We start from the raw sequence: 19,896 nt of genomic DNA, 5'->3' as shown, positions 1-19,896 counted from the left end.
TAAAAGGGCATTTTTTCAAAAGAGCAACATTTATTGCAATGTATTTATTTGCATACTTCTTGTATAGAGAAATAATATACCAATATTGTACTAATCACCTAATAAGTTGGCAGCTAGTATCTCCTCCTCAATGATGTTGAGTCATTTTGTATCATTCTGAAGTACTAAAGCCAAGACCATTGTTTAAATTATCACATGTAGCGAATTTGTTGTTTTTCCTTATAAAATGCTGTCAACATTCTAGGTAAACGTCAAATTTCCTAGTTTTCTTTTAAAGGGCACTCCTAGAAAGTGAATTGTTCCAGCAGACAACACTAAAGAATATTCACATCTCCTCCGATCAGATTCAACCAGGTGAGATGATGAGTAAAGAATCAGTTTGTTTATTCTTGGTCATTACACATTGAGTAACCCGCATGAAAATAGTCTGATGGTGGCTGGTGCATCTGAATCATCCCTCTACACCCGCCCAACACTGTTGTCAGTATTACACTTATTAAAAACTCTGATCCGTTGTAGTACACAATCATCATCAGTTATTACTGTAAACAAAATTCTGTTGATTTCATTTATTTGTTTTGCAGACAACATTGTGTAAATCAAGCAGATGTTATATAACCATAGCCACGTCATAGTGGAAACAGTTGATTGTCAACCTGGATAAGGCTACACGGTCTCAAATGTCACAGAATACTTTCGTGCGGATTACACTTTACAGTCACTCTAGACAAAGTTGGGGAATTCACCAATGATAACAACTCATTGATGCTTTAAAACATTTAATTTTTGCACTCACAACACAATAAGCAAACATACACAATATTAATTATTTTAATTTACATTATGTATGTACGTCTCAGCAGTTTAATTCACTGCTCTAAATAAATAACTCAACATGTTACTCAATAAATGACTAGATATTGAGACAAATCACTGGTTTCAGTTCCTAATTTAAAGCTAGAATTTAATTATAACTAAATTAGTGTTCAATTTTTGTGAATATTAGAGTATGTTTTGTTCAACCCAAGCCAGTTTTGGAAATCATTTAAAATTATTAGAAGACAGTAGTACCATATCAATATTGTCGAGTGTTAACACAGACAACCTAGTGTATTTGCTTTCCTATGAGAATACTTTTTATTGTAAAAAGTTTTAAATGTATTGAGAAGTCATTGTCATTAAAATTTGACCAAAAAAATACATAATCAGCATCTACTAGGTATTTTTGCACTAGAATATTAATGTTGATTGTATTACCCACATTAAAGGTTGCTAATATCCCATGCTTTCACTACCTAATAAATTATATAAATGCATAGCTTCCCCAGGCTGTCAACACACTTAATTCATTATAAGTTATATAATTTATCTTTATATTAGTTCACCTAAATGTCTTCAAGTGGTAATTATAATCTTCTGGAACCTAAGGACCTTGGTGCATATTAAAAATATATATATATATATATATATAAGCTAAGCTGTATGTATTATACTTTATCTATTTGTCTGGACAAGTCTGAGTATTTGTGTTTACAAAGCAAGTGTTTCTTTCCTTATTATTGTGAGAAAATAAAGTTTGTCATTAACATAAAATTCTCAAAGTTAAGTTTAAACTTAAATTTTGTCACTTTAAATTCAAAAAGCTTAGAAAAATTTGAAAATTGTTTTAAATTTCCATCATAAACTAGTGGCTCATTTGGTTTTAGGTATAGAACAATGAATTTGTTTTCCTACCAACATACAAAAATATTACTGATTTTTTTCTATCACTGAAAAAAAAAATCCGGAAAAATCCTTTTTCCTTCTTGGTGGTTTGTTACTCCCACGCTTAAATAAATATCTTAGACTATCGTGTGCCCCATTGGGCTCACAATTGCTTAATTTTTAGGATAAATTAATTTTTTGTGTACCACTTGAGATACAGGGAAAAAAATTGAAAAAACGTATTGAAATAATGTTTTGTTCAATATTGTGAAGCCTACATTCATTTCTCGTATACCTAGACGTTTAATGTAATAAAAAGCGATTACGGTTTTTTGCTATTTAAAAATTCTACGGCAAATAAAAAAGTCTGGAAATAAGCCATAGTTGTAAACGTTTTAAGCAAAATGACATATAATGGAAACAGCAAGTTTTCTTTATAATTTGCCTGTACTTGTAAAAAGAATTTACAAATGCATTTGTAACAAAAAAATTACTACATCAATTAGTGGGATTTTATTTTTTAACGTACATAAACTAATATTTAGCTTTTAAAATTACTTTTGAAAGAATAGAAACTTGCATACAATGTAGGTTGGAACCATCCTCCCTAATCTTAAATATAGTATTAAAATTTATCACCTGCTAAAAATGATGAAACATTCAGCTTTTTGCACACTGTAACTTTGGTCGGTCATTCCTTTATTTTTCTTTTGCTTATTACTTGAGTGCAATATTTGATTTTATCACACTCTAGAGAATATTCTGTATTCAGTAACGTAAGTTTTACTATGTTTACAAGCTCATATCTGTAGTGAACATCAGCCCAAATCTAAACTTGAACTGGAAAATTGCAAGAGCTAATTTGGTTACATCTCAAGGAACTCTTTGAGTACCATTAAATACTATTTATTATATGTTATGATTAATTTAACAGGTAGATGTGGATAAATATTTAGTTGCAAAATGTGGTTTTGTATCAATGAGGACAAATGAATTGCAAACTAATAATATATTGTAAAGGAACATGTAATTCATCGATGTTATAAGTGACTGACTTCTGATTTCAAGCACTGTTAAAAAAATTATTTATTTTCCACTCATACCCTATAACAAGAACTGAATAACTAAATTTAAAGTCAACATCAATTGTAGTTTTTGTAATTGATTCCTAAATTCTAACTTTCTGCAACTGACTTGGGTAGCAAAACCAAACACAACAAGTAATATATTAAATAATTCTTATTAATAAACTAGGTGTGTATAAATACTAGCATAGGTCTTTTCGGCTTGATCTAAACATATTTGTTGCCATTTAATTTTGAAAATCCATCCCATTCTAGAAAAATGTTTTACTTTTTAACTTCTTCTATTTAAAAAAATTATTGTTAAAATCGGCTTTAAATAGTGACCAAAAACAGTATTAGTAAGAGAACAAAAAATTTAGGTCCCACTTTATTAAATTTTGGAACTTCTTCGATATTTGGAAACTGTTTTTAGGTGAATAGTATATGAGTAACATATTATATATGGTTGCTTTAATTAAATCACAGAAAGTTAGTAGTAATGTTAGACAAGGACATGATTATTATAATAGTATAGCAGTATCGATAGAAACAAAATAACCATAAGATTAAAAATACCTTTAAATTTAAAGAATAAAATACATCAGGAATAGAAAACTATGGATGATATAACAAATTGAGTTGTTAACAACATTATTAAAATTTTGATAAAGAACTGAACTGAACATGCCTGAACTTATAAATAAATTGATCCAATGATTATTGAATACAAAAGTTTCCCATAAAGATAGTAAATCATTTAACTATTTAATAGAAAACAATTAATAAAAAATATAACCTTTTGAAACACAACTGTCCTTACAATTCAAGTAAACTAGGTCCGACAGTGCTTCAAAAAATTCAGATTATATTGCCGATCATATATATTCAGATTATAATGTTGATCATATATATATTCAGATTAATTACTGAAATATACTGCATACCAAGGTGTGAGTACACAATCGCAACACACAATAATTGCATAGGCAGAAGATAAATATATTGAAGGTGATCAATACTATCTTTTATTTAATGAAATACACAAAATATTTTTTGACCATTCCAAAATAAGGGTATAAATACATAGACAGTGAAGTGAAGCTATGTGGTATGACATGACGAGAAACTATTAAACAGATGTTAATATATGGAGTAAAATATACAATGCGATCAGTGAATTTTATTCCATATGGTCATTGTATTCAATAGTTTGTGTATAGTCGCGTTGCTGTCAGTGTATTTGTACCCTAGGAAATTGGAATTCATTGTAATTCTCCCAGTCCCATTTTACATTGGTTGTGTTACCATTCTACTTTTGCCCAGAAAACTCTTTTAACAAAGACTAGCCATATTAGTTTTGAATAAAAGGTTTCACTTGTCACATATTTTTGTAAAAAACCAACACGCACAACTTTTTTTGTAATACATGGTGTTTTATAAATGAACTTGCTACATCTGCAGGATTGAGAGCAAATTCTAATAAGCATTAAGTAATGTATAGAATAATTTATACTACTTGGTCTATTTAGTGCCATTAAATTTGTTTATTATTAACAGTTAACCGTAGTAGGCCAATACAAGATATCAAAACCTTTTGTTAATATTTTTGTAACTTTTTTGAAACTCAGTATTGAAAATAGATTATTGGAAAGTATTTTGAACAATTAGAAGGGTGTGTAAAATATAAACGGGATTAGCTATCTAAGAAATTTCCAAGGAGTCATTGACCCACAGTTGGTTACTGAGAAGGCGGTCTGTACTGTTAGGGAGAGGTGGGAAACGACTGCAAGTTTCTTGAAAACAAATAATGAATGAGCAAGAAGTGCATGGATTATGAAGAAGTTTTTGGCTAAGGAATGGATGAGCCCAACAGAAATTTTATGCCAATTATGGGCACAGTATGGGTACAATACCTTGTCAATAACCCTTGCGTTTGATTGGCGCAAAGAATTTTTTGAAGGGAGTGAAAAGTTTAAGAACGAGAGCCACAATCTATGGAAAGCTATGGCCTTAGGACAAGTGTAACTGAGGTCAACATGAGGCAATCCAAAATCTCATTGAAGAAATTTGGCACACAACTCTCTTTGAAATAACATTGCACAATATTATTGTAAAGTACTAAATGCCGAAAAATAATCATTTGAAAGGAGAAGAAAGCAGCAATTGGTCTGAAGTGATATTCTTCTGCGCAGCAATGTTATGCCACGCGGCTAATGCCAAGAGACAAAATTTAGCTTCCAATAGGATGGAAAACACTATAGTATCCACCCTATTGTCAAGACTTGTCATCCTGTGATTTTTATCTTTTTGGTCTCTCAAAGAAGGATTTTAAGACCAGCATTTGGAGGATAAGAAAGTAGTGAAGGCGACTATGCTTCAGGAACAAAGAAAATGTCAAAAGAGTTTTTACGATGATGGAATAAAAAAAGCTCTCAATCTGATGGGAAAAATGTGTTTTAAATCTGATGGGAAAAATGTGTTTTAAGGGTGGAGAATATGTAAAAAATAATATATATCTATATATTCATAAGTTTGGTCAAATAAACATCTACTGTTTTTATCAGCTACATTTACAGTTGGTACACCCTCGTACCATCATGTGCTGCCCCTCTCCAGTGCTAGATATCAGGTATATATTTACTGTTTTAAAGTATGTCTGGTGTGTTCATAGTTTGTATTGTTTTATTTATGTGCTTGATAAAAATTGTCTTAGATTTGAAAACAAACACTACAATAATAAAATATTTATTCTTGGAGTGTTTATTTTTAAATAAAGTACATAATTCCGATAAGAACAAAGCTTCTACAATGTATTATGTCAGGTTTTTCAAAATGCAGTGTTTCAGCTAAGGTAAATAATAACTTTTTAACATTATTTCATCCATGGTTTCCAATTACTCATACCAGTGTTAGATCACATCATATCAGACTATATGTTATGATGTGTGTGGCATTGTTGTTAAGTAGACATGACCACAATATATTTTAGAATTGTACTAAATGTTGATGCAAAGGGATTTAAACTAAACTAATATAATATTTTAAATTTTAATAGTTGCTAAAAAAAAAAACATTTTATAAATTATATTGCACTTAACACTAACGAAATTTTTCAAACTTTTTTCTTTAACAAAACATTACATTTATTTGAAATAAATAAAATATGTTCAATTGTAAAATAATGTTCAAAGAAGAAATTATAACTAACCTTAAAAAAATATTGATATTTTTCTTCATTTCAATTAATTTTACTAACCAACCATAATGTGCAGTAATAGGATTATTATATCTAAGATCAGGACATTTTTATAGGAATCTCTGGCTAATCATAAATCAAAAAAACTTCAATGAAAATAACAAAAAATTATCAAAAAGCCGGCAGCACTTAATAAAGAAGCCATACTGCTCACTGTTTAGTTAAAGCTCCAGCTAATCACGATATAGCTCTACCCTACTAAGATTACGTGTACACACAGATGTACTTGGGTTTAATCTGTTGATTGATGACAGCTATCTATAGCAAGGCTGAAATATTACAAGATTTTAGTTTGTCATCAATGTTTCAAACTGGTGAGATCTGTTAAACTTTACACAAGATACATGCTATCTATAATTCATTTATAATGGCTTGTTATTCTAAAAACTGACCAGCTGATAATTTATCATTGTTGATCTAATATGTACAAGAACCACTGTCAACATTTAGTTGATATTGTATTAAAATTTTAATTATTAAAATTATCTGGTTTTGATTTTAATGTGGAGTTGATGAAAACATTCTTTTCATAGAAAATTATTTAAAACTCTTCACGTGTTTTTATTAAACTAAAATAATACTAAATTTTGTAATTAGCATTGTTTTATATTTTTACACGAAAAAATTAGTTATAATATAATAATTTAATAACTCAAAGATTTATTTTTAGCAATTCCAGAAATAATATTGAAGCTACAGACTCTTATCTTTGAGAAAGTGTATAAAAAAACTACTCATCATTGAATCCACATCACTGTAGCCATTAGATCTTCTACTAGAATTCATTCAGTGAATGGAACTAACTGAAAACAATAAACATGAATCAAATTACAACGTATAACTTGAAACTTATGACTGGATTATCAATAACTGATCCAATTGACTCTCAGAAGTGCTATAAAAATAAGTCCTACTGGACGGAGTGAAGTTCGCAGCTCATTTTGTATTAAGTGTAAGAGAGAAAACTGTTTTATATGATTAATTACTTAATTCCTTATTCGTTCTAAAATTAGATTAATTGTGTAATAATATTTTCTACGTGAGCGAATCAACTAAGCTCAAGCAGTTCAATACTAAAAAACTAATATTCTTGGTGGGCCAAAATATTTATTTGGGTAAATCAATGCAATAAAAGTGTTTTTGTTTAAATTAATAAAATTAAGTAACAAAATTAAAAGTATTAAAATAAAATAAAACTTGCTTTTAATAATACCCTTAAAGCTTCATATAAAAAATAAAATAAAAATAAAGTTATTAAAATGTAATAAATAAAATAAACAAAAGTGTCGTTAGAAAACACACTTCCCTCGTAACTCAAGTATTGTAGTGTCCTAAACTATCAATTTACAACAGGTAACCCTAGATTAAAACAGGTCGGAGATGCCAGTGCTGGGAAGCCTTGGTGAGAAGCAAGCCTGCAATATACACGGTCTATAGACAAGTAGGTGCCCCTACAACGGCAGTTCTAATCAGCTTGAGTCATCACAGTGAAGGTACAGCTCTGACTATTGCTACGATGTTTCCGTTTGGCCATTCCACGTCTCGTCATTGGTTTCCTCGGGCACATACTGGGTGACAGAGTTGTAGTGTTCCCCCAGCCCGTACATGTGTCGGTGGTAGGTGATTGTGAGCTGGTGAGAGTCTGGATATTCTTCCCCTACCACCATCGGCGGTCCAGTCGCCTGGATCACTTCGATACGACACTTGAGAGCGTGAGACAGCGCCCTCAGCTGGAACAAACATCCTTATTTTCACACAGGTCTGCGGTGTTTAATATTGTAATCTAAGCATATAATGATAAAGAACTGGTGCGTCTGTATACACTTTCTCATCAGCTTCGGCGGGCCACTCGTCTCAAACACTTCATATGATATTTGAGAGCGTTGGACAGTGCCCTCAGCTGGAACAAACATCCTTATTTTCACACAGGTCTGCGGTGTTTAATATTGTAATCTAAGCATATAATGATAAAGAACTGGTGCGTCTGTATACACTTTCTCATCAGCTTCGGCGGGCCACTCGTCTCAAACACTTCATATGATATTTGAGAGCGTTGGACAGTGCCCTCAGCTGGAACAAACATCCTTATTTTCACACAGGTCTGCGGTGTTTAATATTGTAATCTAAGCATATAATGATAAAGAACTGGTGCGTCTGTATACACTTTCTCATCAGCTTCGGCGGGCCACTCGTCTCAAACACTTCGATACGACACTTTGAGAGCGTGAGACAGCGCCCTCAGCTGGAACAAACATCCTTATTTTCACACAGGTCTGCGGTGTTTAATATTGTAATCTAAGCATATAATGATAAAGAACTGGTGCGTCTGTATACACTTTCTCATCAGCTTCGGCGGGCCACTCGTCTCAAACACTTCATATGATATTTGAGAGCGTTGGACAGTGCCCTCAGATGGAACAAACAGCCTAACTATCACAGATAACATCAGGGTTTCACACTGCAATGTAAGAACATTGCAATATGTCAGAGATCCAATAAACCTCAAACTTTGATTGTAATTTTGTTGTTTGTTTATCATAAAACAGAGCCATAGTTACACTGCTTTCTTTAATAGTCCGATCATTTTTGTAATCAACCTCGGAATGCGAGATAATAAGCTGAGTATTTGTATATACCTTCATTTTGGCATTTTAAAAAGTTGTCTCAAAAGTCTCAGATAATCTTGTGTCTTATTCCAAATTCACTGTAATATTTAATGATACTCATGGTTGATCTTGCATTACAGCACGTATGGCTTCAAATTGTACCAAATTTTATAGTCTACAATTTTTTTAATAGATAATAACATTATTGGAGCAATAGTAACCAAGATAATCATGAAAATCTTTTTCTAACCTTGAATAATTGACGACGCAGGTATAAAATTATACGAGACTTTTCATATAACAACTTTTTGGAACAAAAGATGAAGGCATATAAAAATATTCAGTTTATTATTTCTCATTCCAAGGTTGAGACCTTTTTAAGCTAAAATGACTTGACAAAGTCATTTGTCTGGGACCTACCTCGTCTTTAGTTGCATCTCAAGAAAAAACCGGACCTAGACAATGGGTTAGACTATACTGAAGGCAACCAAAGTATGTGCTTAAACATGACTGGAAAACTTAGGTTCTTATTGTTCCTTTGACTTATAATAGCTCTCTAGTCATTTAAATAATTTCATTTAACACAGAATGAAATAGGACTATTTTATATTATATTATATTACACACCACATCTGAAACAGCCTATATTACACACCACATCTGAAACAGCCTGACCCCTAAAAAACCACAGCCCACACCGATTACTATGATCACACTGGCATGCTAAACTTATATACTATAAGCATCCAATATTTATGGCAGCTTATATATTTATATAGCCCTACAAGCTATAGACGCATTATATCTTGGCCAGTAATCCAAGAGAACAGACGTTTCACTATGACAACGCTATCTGATGATTTCACGCACTCTTTTGTACGAAATTGTTACGGACTGCTTAGGTTATCGCAAGCTGTGTTCCCGATGAGTTCCAAAAATGCTCACTGACGTGTACAAAACCAAAAGATTCGGAAGTGCTGTGCCTTTTCTCATATGGTACAGTAATGATGGTGAGGATTTTTTAAACAAAATTGTGAAAGGTGATGAAACTTAAATCCGTCATGCCACAATGGAATCCAAACAGCAGTCAATGGAGTGGCAACACACACAATCCCCGAAGAAACAAAAATTCAAGACGGAAATGTCTGCACAAAAAATCATATGTACTGTCTTTTGGGATTGGAAAGGTGTTTTGCTGATTGATTTTCTCCCAAGAGATGAAACCATTAACCCCTTAAGAGTTTTTGTCGCGTGTATGCATCAAGAGCAGTGCAGAAAAAGTACCGCTGTCGCGTGTACGCACGGTTCTAAGTGATTCATGTTTTCTCGTTATTTGTCACGCTAGCTCGCAGTAGTTCCTAGAATTGCCGCTAGAGTGAGCGCGATGTTCTATTTTTACATCGGTTCATTCCTTTGAATGTGGCTGTTCCGTTGACTGAACGTCTTTCCTTTGTTACTATGCAACGCATTTATTTGAGGCTTTATGCAATTAGGTGTTTTACTTTACATATATTATTGCATTATAACCTTTTTATATTTATTTATTACTTAAATCAAACTAAAAAAATTGTATTATTAGTTTCCAAAAGGGTTACTACAAAATCACTCAGCCGTACTCTGGGCCAAGACGCTTGAATTCTTCAAAAAATCAACACACGTATGTAAAACTCTATTTTGTTTAATATAAATTTTTTGTGGTTTTGAGACTTTTAGAGATATTTAAGAGCCTAAGCCCAACAATATTATACATTAAAAAAATATACATTTTTGGATCGGTTAGGTTGAAAAAAAGAAACCCTTAAGGGGTTAATGCGGTAAGGTATTGCGAAACCTTATGAAAACTAAGGCAGGCAATTCAAAACAAACAGAGAGGAATGCTCAGTATCGGAATTGTGTTGCTCCATGACAATCCTCAACACCACAGGACTACCACTTGTTCCTGCACATGAAGCACGAGTTAGGCAGCCAACGCTTTGAAACTGACAATGAAGTGAAAACTGCCTATCATAAGTTATAGCACAGACGGACAAACGAACAACAGCACAATGTTTTTAAGGCTACATACCACACTCAGTCCTCTGCCTGAGGATCAAAGTCCAATCTTTTGATGTTATACAAAAATATTATAATATTAGCTTCTTTCTTTATGAATAATAACAGATGAAACGTGTGATGAATTGTCATAGCATCCAATGTTGCAGATGGAAGAGGCCAATAGAGAACTAGATCAGGCTCCCCACTCTTTATCGTCTTTATAAAAAACTTATTAACAATTTAGGTAGTTATGTTTATTGATGCTATAAAACTTACTACTGGAATAAACAAATGGTTATGTGAATAAACAATGATTATTGTGTACACTATTTGGTATGGTAACCACTATTTTTTATACTTTCTTCTGCACATAAGAGAGTGGTTTCCCACCATCCCCAGAAATTGCACTATGAATCCAAGCTATCAGCTTCTCAAACGGTTTTGACAAGAAATTGCTGTAACTACCAGGAATGACAACTTTTACAACCAACCAATTACCTTTAGTTTAGACTGTTAATTTATTACTATCCTGGAAGATTATTCAAATCATAGAACATAAAAAACTAAATTACCTCAACCTGCCCGCCCCAAGCTGGTGTGTCTGCAACTTGGTCGCAGTATTCCTGGAACTGGCTTTCCGTCAGAATCTCACCCGTATCTGGGTGGCTCAAGAACGGCAGAAAGTCATCCATGTTTTCCCTTAGGAAATCACTAGTGATGTGTCGTAAATCCGCCATGTTCGGGGCAGTGGGCCCCTTCACCGTCCGCAGCTGATGTTCCACAGCACAGTATAAGCTGTAAGTTAGTTCAAAATTCAATTTAAAATCAAACTTTGAGGTTTTATAATAAATATATGTGTCCCAAACTACAACAACCACATAAAAATAACTCTACGATTAACTCTCTTTAAACTCAACGCCAAAAGGTGAGTGTGAACATGATAGAGCTATACAAGGTTTCTCCAAAGAGTATCCAACCTCCCTTTGCTGCCAATTAACACAAGACCGGCCATCTTCGACCTCTCAGATCAGTTATGGGGATAGAGAAGAGACCAACGCTAGGAATTCACTGCACTCTGCTCAGTCTATGAGTCATATTGCTCTGCTTCATACAATAATCATATTATTATCTCTAACTCTTAGCCCTTGAATAACTTTCAACAAGAACTGGTAACGTAATTGATTTACCATTTTTGGGTTTTGGAGTGATTTGGTGTTTTAAGTGTTAAGTGTAAACAGTTCTTGAGAACCAAAAATAAATATAAAATAAAGTTATAAAATGTGTATTTTTTGTTTTTTTATATAAAAAAGTTAAGGAAATGTCTGAAATTTGTGTTTTTTACGTGTTTATTTCAGGATACCATTTATGTATACGGTATAAACTATGCATATGGATATAATTATCATTTCAATTCTTATATGACAAAACAAAATTGTAAAAAAAAGATTTCTAATAAATACACGAGTTCTAAAAACAATTGCAACTCTTGCAGTTATAGGCCTATTAAAAGTAGTTGATAGTACGTCATCATCTAAATTAGTGTTCTGAAGATAAGTAGTATCATTTTCATCATCAGTTAAGTTGTCATTATAAAATAAAAAATCATCTTCAACACCATCAGAGTCACTAAAATGACCTACATTGTCATCTGAATGTTCATCTAAGGCTGCACCTATTTCGTGCCGATATACAAATAATCCAGCTCCATGGTATAACCAATTATTTACACAATAGTATATCACTTAAATGAAAAAAAAGAATCCCAGTTTGCAGAGAAACAATGAAAATACACCACAGTTACAGAAGTTTTGAACAAAGTAAACACAAACAACCAACCCATGCCAGACTACAATCCATATGACAATCGCAGCAATAAACCAAAACAGCTGATCTAGAAATTATGTTTTTAAAGTGTTCGGAAGCAACCAGCTGTGTCAGTTAATTATTTTGATTGTACTGTGTATTGAAGTATATGTTAAGATCATTTTCTATTCGATTTTCAGTGCACTACTTGGTCTATGACACAATTAGCAGCAGCTACGAACTAGGCAGGCCGGCCCCCGTCCTGCGAGGCTTTGACAAAACAACACATAAGTGGCTCCACCCTGTAAGCGCAAACAGCTAACGGTTTTTATTAGTATCTGATTAGGAAATTGTCTAAAATTCCTACTTTAAATGTCACAATTAATTGTGGGGTGACCAAAATATTTTGTTCTGTCAATAAGAAAGTTATTATAAAGGGCTATAATTAAAAAATTTTTTTAATGTAGTTAGTGTTTTTAAATAATGAAATTATATAGCAATTTTCATTACAAAAATTGTATCTCTTGGGTATTGTAAACTTATATAAAATATATGTATATACTTTGTATGCTCTATATAGAACATATATTAAGAATATAGTATTATAGCTATTACTATTTTCATATAAAACTCAACAAAACTAATTTTATCTAACCAGAAAAATTTTACTCTTAAGTGTTCTTAATCAAGCACAATTAAAATTAATATAATTACCAATTTCCATCAGACGGTATCTCATAAACCATCAAATCCCTCTTTTTCAAAATTTCTTGGATCTTCTGTATCTCAACATTTCTAACTCCCTGTAGATTCTGCACCTCTTGTTCAGCGATGCTCAGTTCCCTCTGCTTCAGTTGTGTAGCCTTTTTCTCCCTTCGACGTTGTGCTTTAGTGATACGATGTTGAGTCAGACCAGGCACCTCATCGTCCTCAGGTTGAACAGTTAAATTGTTCAACGAGTCTGTTACTGTTGTTATCTGCACAGCATAAACCTATCTGTTATGCCTAATCAATATTAATTCAAGAAACTATAACAATTTGCCTTTTTTTTAACTATGTAAACTAAATTAACTAATTTTTAAACCATGACTAAGCTAAGACCTTTTACAAGTTCATACATGAATGATAATCGCCAATAATGTCAACAGATGCAAAATTCTGCTCATTCTGTACACACAAATACTGGAAATTGTTAACATTATTCACACAATTGAACATAGTTAAATTGATAGTTTTGGTGTTTATTGTATATTTTATTGTATAAATTATCGTTTATTTTTTTATAAATAATGTAAACAACAACAACATTTTTTAACTAGTTTTAAAATGGTTAGATTTTGTGTTTTATAATTTATTTAATTAAAAAAAATTGTTCTTGCTTTTAAAATGTGCAACTTTTTAATTTCAAGCGATGAAAGAGTAAAATAAAAGGACAAAAAAGGTTGTAGACTATTAAAATTTCTTACTATATTAATATAGTTAGCTTAATAAATTTTAAATATAATTTTACTTTATTCATATATCAGTAGAAAAATATCAGTTTTAATATGCAATGCTAAGATTTACAAGTATTAATAGTTCATTTTTATAAACAAGATACCCAGAATAGATCTGTTATGAATTTCAATGTTAAACTAATAAATCATTTATATCACATGAATGTTCACATGAATAGTTGTTCAGGGAACTGATGGGATTTGTACCAACCATCACATCACCCAGCCAATGCCGCTGTGACAATGAAGACTGACATGCATGGTAGACTGGTCGACTGCAGACTGGTGACAATATTAAGCTGCGTTTAAAATGGCAAGTTAAGTTTCAAGAGAATTTTGGCAACGCCTGTCACACAATGTGAACAAGCAATTTTACTCGGAAGTACGTCTATTTAGAACAGCGATTATTACTGTCGGACACAAACTTTTTGCCAGTGTAAATGCAGCTAATTCAGTTGAGCCTTGGATGTGACTGTGATATCAAAACGTAACATCCCTTTCTTTGTTTTAATTTATGTAATCTGACGTTAAATCTGGATGTGTGTATGAGGCAGCAATTATTTATAGATCAAAGAAGTCTCGTCCCCATTACAAATGTTAAGCGGTGGACAGTGAGCATTAGAGAGGCAACCAAACGCCCCCTTTTCAGTTTTACTTGTTGTCACAAATCCAATATTTTCTTCTCCAAAAGGTGTCTTATAAGGTCTGTTAAATATCCAACTAATATTCTGGTGTACTCAAAAACCGTCAAACGGATGATTATATTCATTGAACTAAACTCCAAGCCTATTTGTAGAGTTAAAACTACGTGTTAAGACTGCGCAATGTATCTAACAAACAACTTTTCAAAATGCTATTTTCACTCAAGAAAAAGAGTTGGACAACTTCGTTAGGAGACCCATATTGTTGACTGAATAAGACTTTAACACAAAAACACTGCTTTTATCACGGCCAATACTGCTTACAGTTACTGCTCATATAGTGCCAAGGCCCAAAACGATCGGTCAGCTGACTTTAATACTGTCCAATGGATTGTTAAACGTCTTTTGGAGGCTTGCTGTGACAGAGATAGAACTAACCAAGATAAACTTCACAAGTAGAGGCAACGCAGGAGTCATATGGGGATCGCGAACATATGTTGATCTTCATTTACAGTTTCATCGACCGTGTTGTGTAAAATACGTTTTGAGATTAAGCAGGTCCTGATTTAAGGAGGCATCAAATTATTTCTTGATTTCATAAGTTCTTAGAAACAGAAATATTGTTTTTTACATTTTCCAGGTCCTACAGGATGATTCCTGGCTTATTCCTAGTTTTTGGTCCGGTCTGTTAAATTCCTGGCTTATTCCCGGTTTTCACAGTTCTGTGGCCAACCCCGTTAGTTTATTGTGTACATTACAATTCTTACAAATAAATTGAGAATGTTCAGAAGAATTATGGGAATCTAACTGGAATACGTGCCTTGCCAACAATTAATCAATAACCAAGCATAATTTTGTCTGATGTGTTGTTCCTTGCAGAGATAGCTGTGACTGACAGCTAAGCTTTTCTCATGTTCAAAGAAAAATAAATTACATTGAAATTTAGCGAACAACAAACATTCTTTAATTCTAAATGCAAGTGAACAATTTTGAAAATAAATTTTCTTTAAACTTTCAACTTAAACTTGTTTTATTTTATTTTATTCTAAAAACGATCTTTATTTAATGATTACTACTGTAAATGATCATGCAACAAATAAAGAGAATGATTAGTAACAATACCACAGTACGACATTTAAAATTTTTTAAATTATAATATAACATTTTATGACTAGCACCTACTTTACAACAGGTGTACCATGAAAAACAAAAGAAATGTGTGTATATTATAGTAGAGTAAAATAAATTAAATTAGTTTTAAATAGTTGTATTTTAAGTAAAATCTTAAAATTTAACCATTACTTAACCACTTTACTTACGTTAGCGTTGTTCGTTGTACTACTGAATTCGGCTAATTCTTCTTCATGTCTTAGGTCCATTTCACTTTCAAGTTTAGCTATTTCTTCCTGAACCTCCTTTTTCTTCTTCTTGTCTCCCTTTGTTGCACTCTTCTTGAGAGCTTGGATTTTAGCTGGAAGAAAAAAAAAACTTACTGTATTTCATTTCGCCATCAAACATGAATTCAAATAATGCATATAGAAAACATGGTTAAAACTGCTTTTACTTATATATAAAAGGCTACAGTTAATGTTCTGAAGTTGAAACTTTAGTTTCTTTCATTTTATTCACTAAAATAGGTTAATATGAAAATGCATAATTGTTTGTTATAAAATATGTTTTACCAGCATTAATAATTTAAGATTTATTTAACATGACAAGCCCGCATTTCAAATCTTTTTTCAACAGAGAGCCACCAAGAGGACTACTTACTTTCTTCAGTGGTGGTCTTGGGGCTTTTGGTAAGATTTTAGAATTAGGCTATTGTGTGTTTCAGTATTAACATAAAACTAATTAACACAATTTGGTTCACTATCACACCAGTATCTCCAGCAGTATGTTACAAGTGCGAGATTACGCTGATTTTGTTTATTTTATTGGTTTTTAAATAATGTAATAGATTAAACTACATCAGTAGAAAATGTTTGTTACCTTCTAGTGCAAAAACATAGTTAGTAATTAGAAAAAATGTGATCTTGCTTTTCACACCTCTTACAGTACCAGTGTCCATGAATATTTCCTATCAAAGTGTAGAGATACGTAAGACATAAATATACCAATTTGCAGGTTGATTTGTATTTTGTTAGAACAATTATAACACAACTTACCCTTTCGATCAGCTGATGACATAATTCTGTTTTCAAAAGGTCTGTTGAATAAAAAAGTTAAATTAATAGTGTATGTTGTTTGTTGATTAATGAACCTCGGCATGTTAGCTCTAAAACCGTTAATTAGTTTGGAATTATTTATGTGTTGAGTGTTTATGTGTATTAAATATTAGAAAATTAATTTCTTTCTAGTTGGTCATCGTGATTTTACAAGCAAGAGTATAAGTTTGTTGTGTATTCAAGTCTTATTTATAAACTGAGTAGGATATTTTTATATTATAACAAGTTACCAGGTGGTTTATAAGTAGATTGTACGTACGTATGAAATTAGGAATTATGGTTACACTAGTTTTACTTAACTTGGTTGCAGTATAAAAAGAGGCCACCAACACAATCAAATGATATGGAATCATATATTAATGACCATCCAAAGGACTGAAAGCACATTGTCAGACCAAATGATGTAATAGACATTTCAAAGAACAATATTGTTTGGCTAGTTTTCAATCTTAGAAATATTAATATAATTTACAAATTAAAATATAATTACAACAAAACAATAACATTTACTTACCTTATATATTTTCAATGATAAACGTGACTGCTTGTGAAACAAAGAAGAGACGTACATCACTGTTCTGGCCGCCATTAAGTTAGTCAAATAACGAAACACATGATTTTAATTTTGAGTTTATTTCCAAACATGTTTTTACTTCGAACAAATTTTTAACGATGATGTCGAGCTGAATTAAGTTTTAGGCTTTAAAAATGTTAAAATAAAGAAGCTATACTTTTATACGTAAAAGAAATGTATTTGTTTTAGATTACATAAAATAACTAAATTTCATGTAATGTCTGTTTGAGAAGCGTAATACCTACAATTACATTAGCCAGTCTGAAATGGTAATGCCATCAAAACTACATATTCATGAATTAAAATGTCATAATGAATTAAAATGTCATAGTTTGTTTGATTTCAACTAAAAAAGTACATCATTTTTGATATAGCATATTCATAATACCAAGTTTGACCTTTCTTGTAGCGAAACGCTATTTTATTTCCACCTTTATTTCTAGTTTTCATCTCCTCACTACAAACAGGATACTTCAGATTTAAGGAGCTAGCTCCTTTTCTTGCAGCCATTTTAAACATTGCTCAGTGTTTAGAAAAACATTTTGAGCCAATATTTGCATATTCATTGCCATTGTTCTAGTCGTTGTCACTAACATTCTCCTACAAACGAAACAACAGCTGGTAACGATGTTACTAGCAGCAGCTGGTAATGACATCACTACTAACAACTGGTAATGATATCACTAGAAAGCTGACAATGATTAATTAATTATATCTATAAATCAAATGTCGTATTCAATAGTATTGATATTTCAGATCGATAATAATCATCAGATTGTGTTGGTTATTATATTGTAGCCACATAATAAGTTTGGTTGTAGAAAGTTTGGTCGATTTGTATGCATTATTTCCAAATATACTTTTATCCACACTGGTAACAAGATTCACATTACTAAACTATTGCAATCATTCTCCTGAACAAAAAAATATAAGGTTTCAGAGGATGAAAATGACAAATGGATTTTAGAACATAAAAGTAGGCTACAACTACTCTTCTAGCAAGATAGGAAGTTATATTAGGCTAATTTAAACTATTTCTTTGCTTTGTCAAGTTGCATTTCCTAGCCAGCAGTGACCAGAGGCATTCGGGTTCAGACCATCTAGAATTAGATCTTTTAGTGGTACACCTTGAATGGTTTTTCATATGTCAACATCAGCTGATGGCTGGAGGCACTTGTGTCAGGCTGATTCTTAGAAGGTCTAAATTAATAAAAAAACGGTCTTTTATTTGGGTCAAATTCCCCTGACTTTAACAATATTGTTATTTAACGTATCCAAAAGTGACATAATGGTTGACCTCAGCAGCAACCAATACGAGGTTGACTCACGATCATAAAAAGACCACATGACGCCCTTAGCACAATGAAAATGTTCTATAACTTGGTTTAAATTCGTCAGTCACTCCTTGAAACCTCATACAGTTTTACTCATGGCAATAAGTCAATAAAAAACTAATTTTTTGCCATTATGGCTGTTAAGTTCACAATTAACTTACCCTGACTTTGTTTAAATAAAATTATGATGCCTAGCCCAGTTGAGTTTAGAAAACTAACCAAAATAGCAGTAAAAGGCGATAAGCTTCGTTTTTCTTGGTTTTAACATACCGCTACTTCTTTTCTTGTTATGATTTCCTTATTAATTACATATTCTAAATGTTTGTCCGATGGTTATGGTTAATTTATTATTTATGATGAGGCATTGTATATAATGAATTAGGCTATCCTAATTCCCTAAGCAGTTAAAATGAGAAAATTATCATGAGCCAACATGTTATAATTGGACTAGCTATATTCGTCCAAATAAGCCTAGGCTAGTTAATTGGTCAATTTCAACAATAATTTTTAACAGCATTATAGCCTAGTAGATAACGTTATTAAAAATTAGGTACACAACTAGGCCTACTTGCAAAAAGTCATGATGTATTTGATATCAAATTAACTACGAACCTTGCAATTCCTTTCTCTCTTTTCTGTGTTTCTGTATTATTTCTTCAGGGGCTTCTTGAGTTTCCATTCCAGTAAATGATTTCGTTTAGAAGCAATAACAATTTCAGAAAAAACTTGCCTTCTGCACTCAGCTTTCTTCAATTTAACACTTTACACTAGATTCATTTGACTACAGTTTTATTCTAAAACTAGCACAGATCTTATAAGATCAGATACGCATTTAGTTAACAAGCTATTCTTACTTTTCCGGAAAAATAAGACCATCAATTGCTTAGTCAAACATAAACTCGACAACTTCAGCTTCAGTGTCCGGTCCAGTCCAGGTTCAATTCGGTTCAGTGTACTCACACCATTCCTTATTCCATTCCATTCCAACTTTGCTCTTACTGTACCAATTTTTTATTTCTATGAACTGTATAGAAAGGAATGAATTGGAATTGGAAACAGGGAAATTATAAAGTGGCTTTCAAGTTGCTTTTTTAAAATTTCTCTTTGCTACTTTCCATTCTACCATCTGCCAAGGAGAAGTGAATTACCAGAGTGTAAA

At 32.0% G+C, this 19,896-nt stretch overlaps 1 protein-coding gene across 1 annotated transcript; it reads right to left on the bottom strand.

Moving 5' to 3' along the window:
• Positions 1-762: 762 nt before the first annotated feature.
• LOC124364932 (deubiquitinase OTUD6B) lies at positions 763-19,647 on the bottom strand. Its single transcript, XM_046820761.1, has 5 exons — positions 19,350-19,647; positions 15,924-16,075; positions 13,182-13,444; positions 11,237-11,459; positions 763-7,754 (listed from the first exon to the last, which is right to left on the bottom strand). The coding sequence occupies exons 1-5, from the start codon at positions 19,414-19,416 to the stop codon at positions 7,536-7,538; spliced, it is 924 nt and encodes a 307-aa protein (XP_046676717.1). The 5' UTR covers positions 19,417-19,647; the 3' UTR covers positions 763-7,535.
• Between the last annotated feature and the right edge of the window lie 249 nt (positions 19,648-19,896).

The sequence above is a fragment of the Homalodisca vitripennis genome, chromosome 6 (genome assembly GCF_021130785.1).
Source record: "Homalodisca vitripennis isolate AUS2020 chromosome 6, UT_GWSS_2.1, whole genome shotgun sequence".
Taxonomy (NCBI): domain Eukaryota; kingdom Metazoa; phylum Arthropoda; class Insecta; order Hemiptera; family Cicadellidae; genus Homalodisca; species Homalodisca vitripennis.
This window is presented reverse-complemented; position numbering and strand designations above follow the sequence as displayed.

What these genes read in the sequence shown, in the direction of transcription:
- LOC124364932 (XM_046820761.1), bottom strand. Translation starts at nt 19,416, where the DNA reads ATGGAAACTCAAGAAGCCCCTGAAGAAATAATACAGAAACACAGAAAA. An exon ending in GTACAACGAACAACGCTAAC is followed by an intron (nt 13,445 to 15,923) that starts GTAAGTAAAGTG and finishes TATGCTGTGCAG; the next exon opens with ATAACAACAGTAACAGACTC. An exon ending in ATACCGTCTGATGGAAATTG is followed by an intron (nt 11,460 to 13,181) that starts GTAATTATATTA and finishes ACTAACTTACAG; the next exon opens with CTTATACTGTGCTGTGGAAC.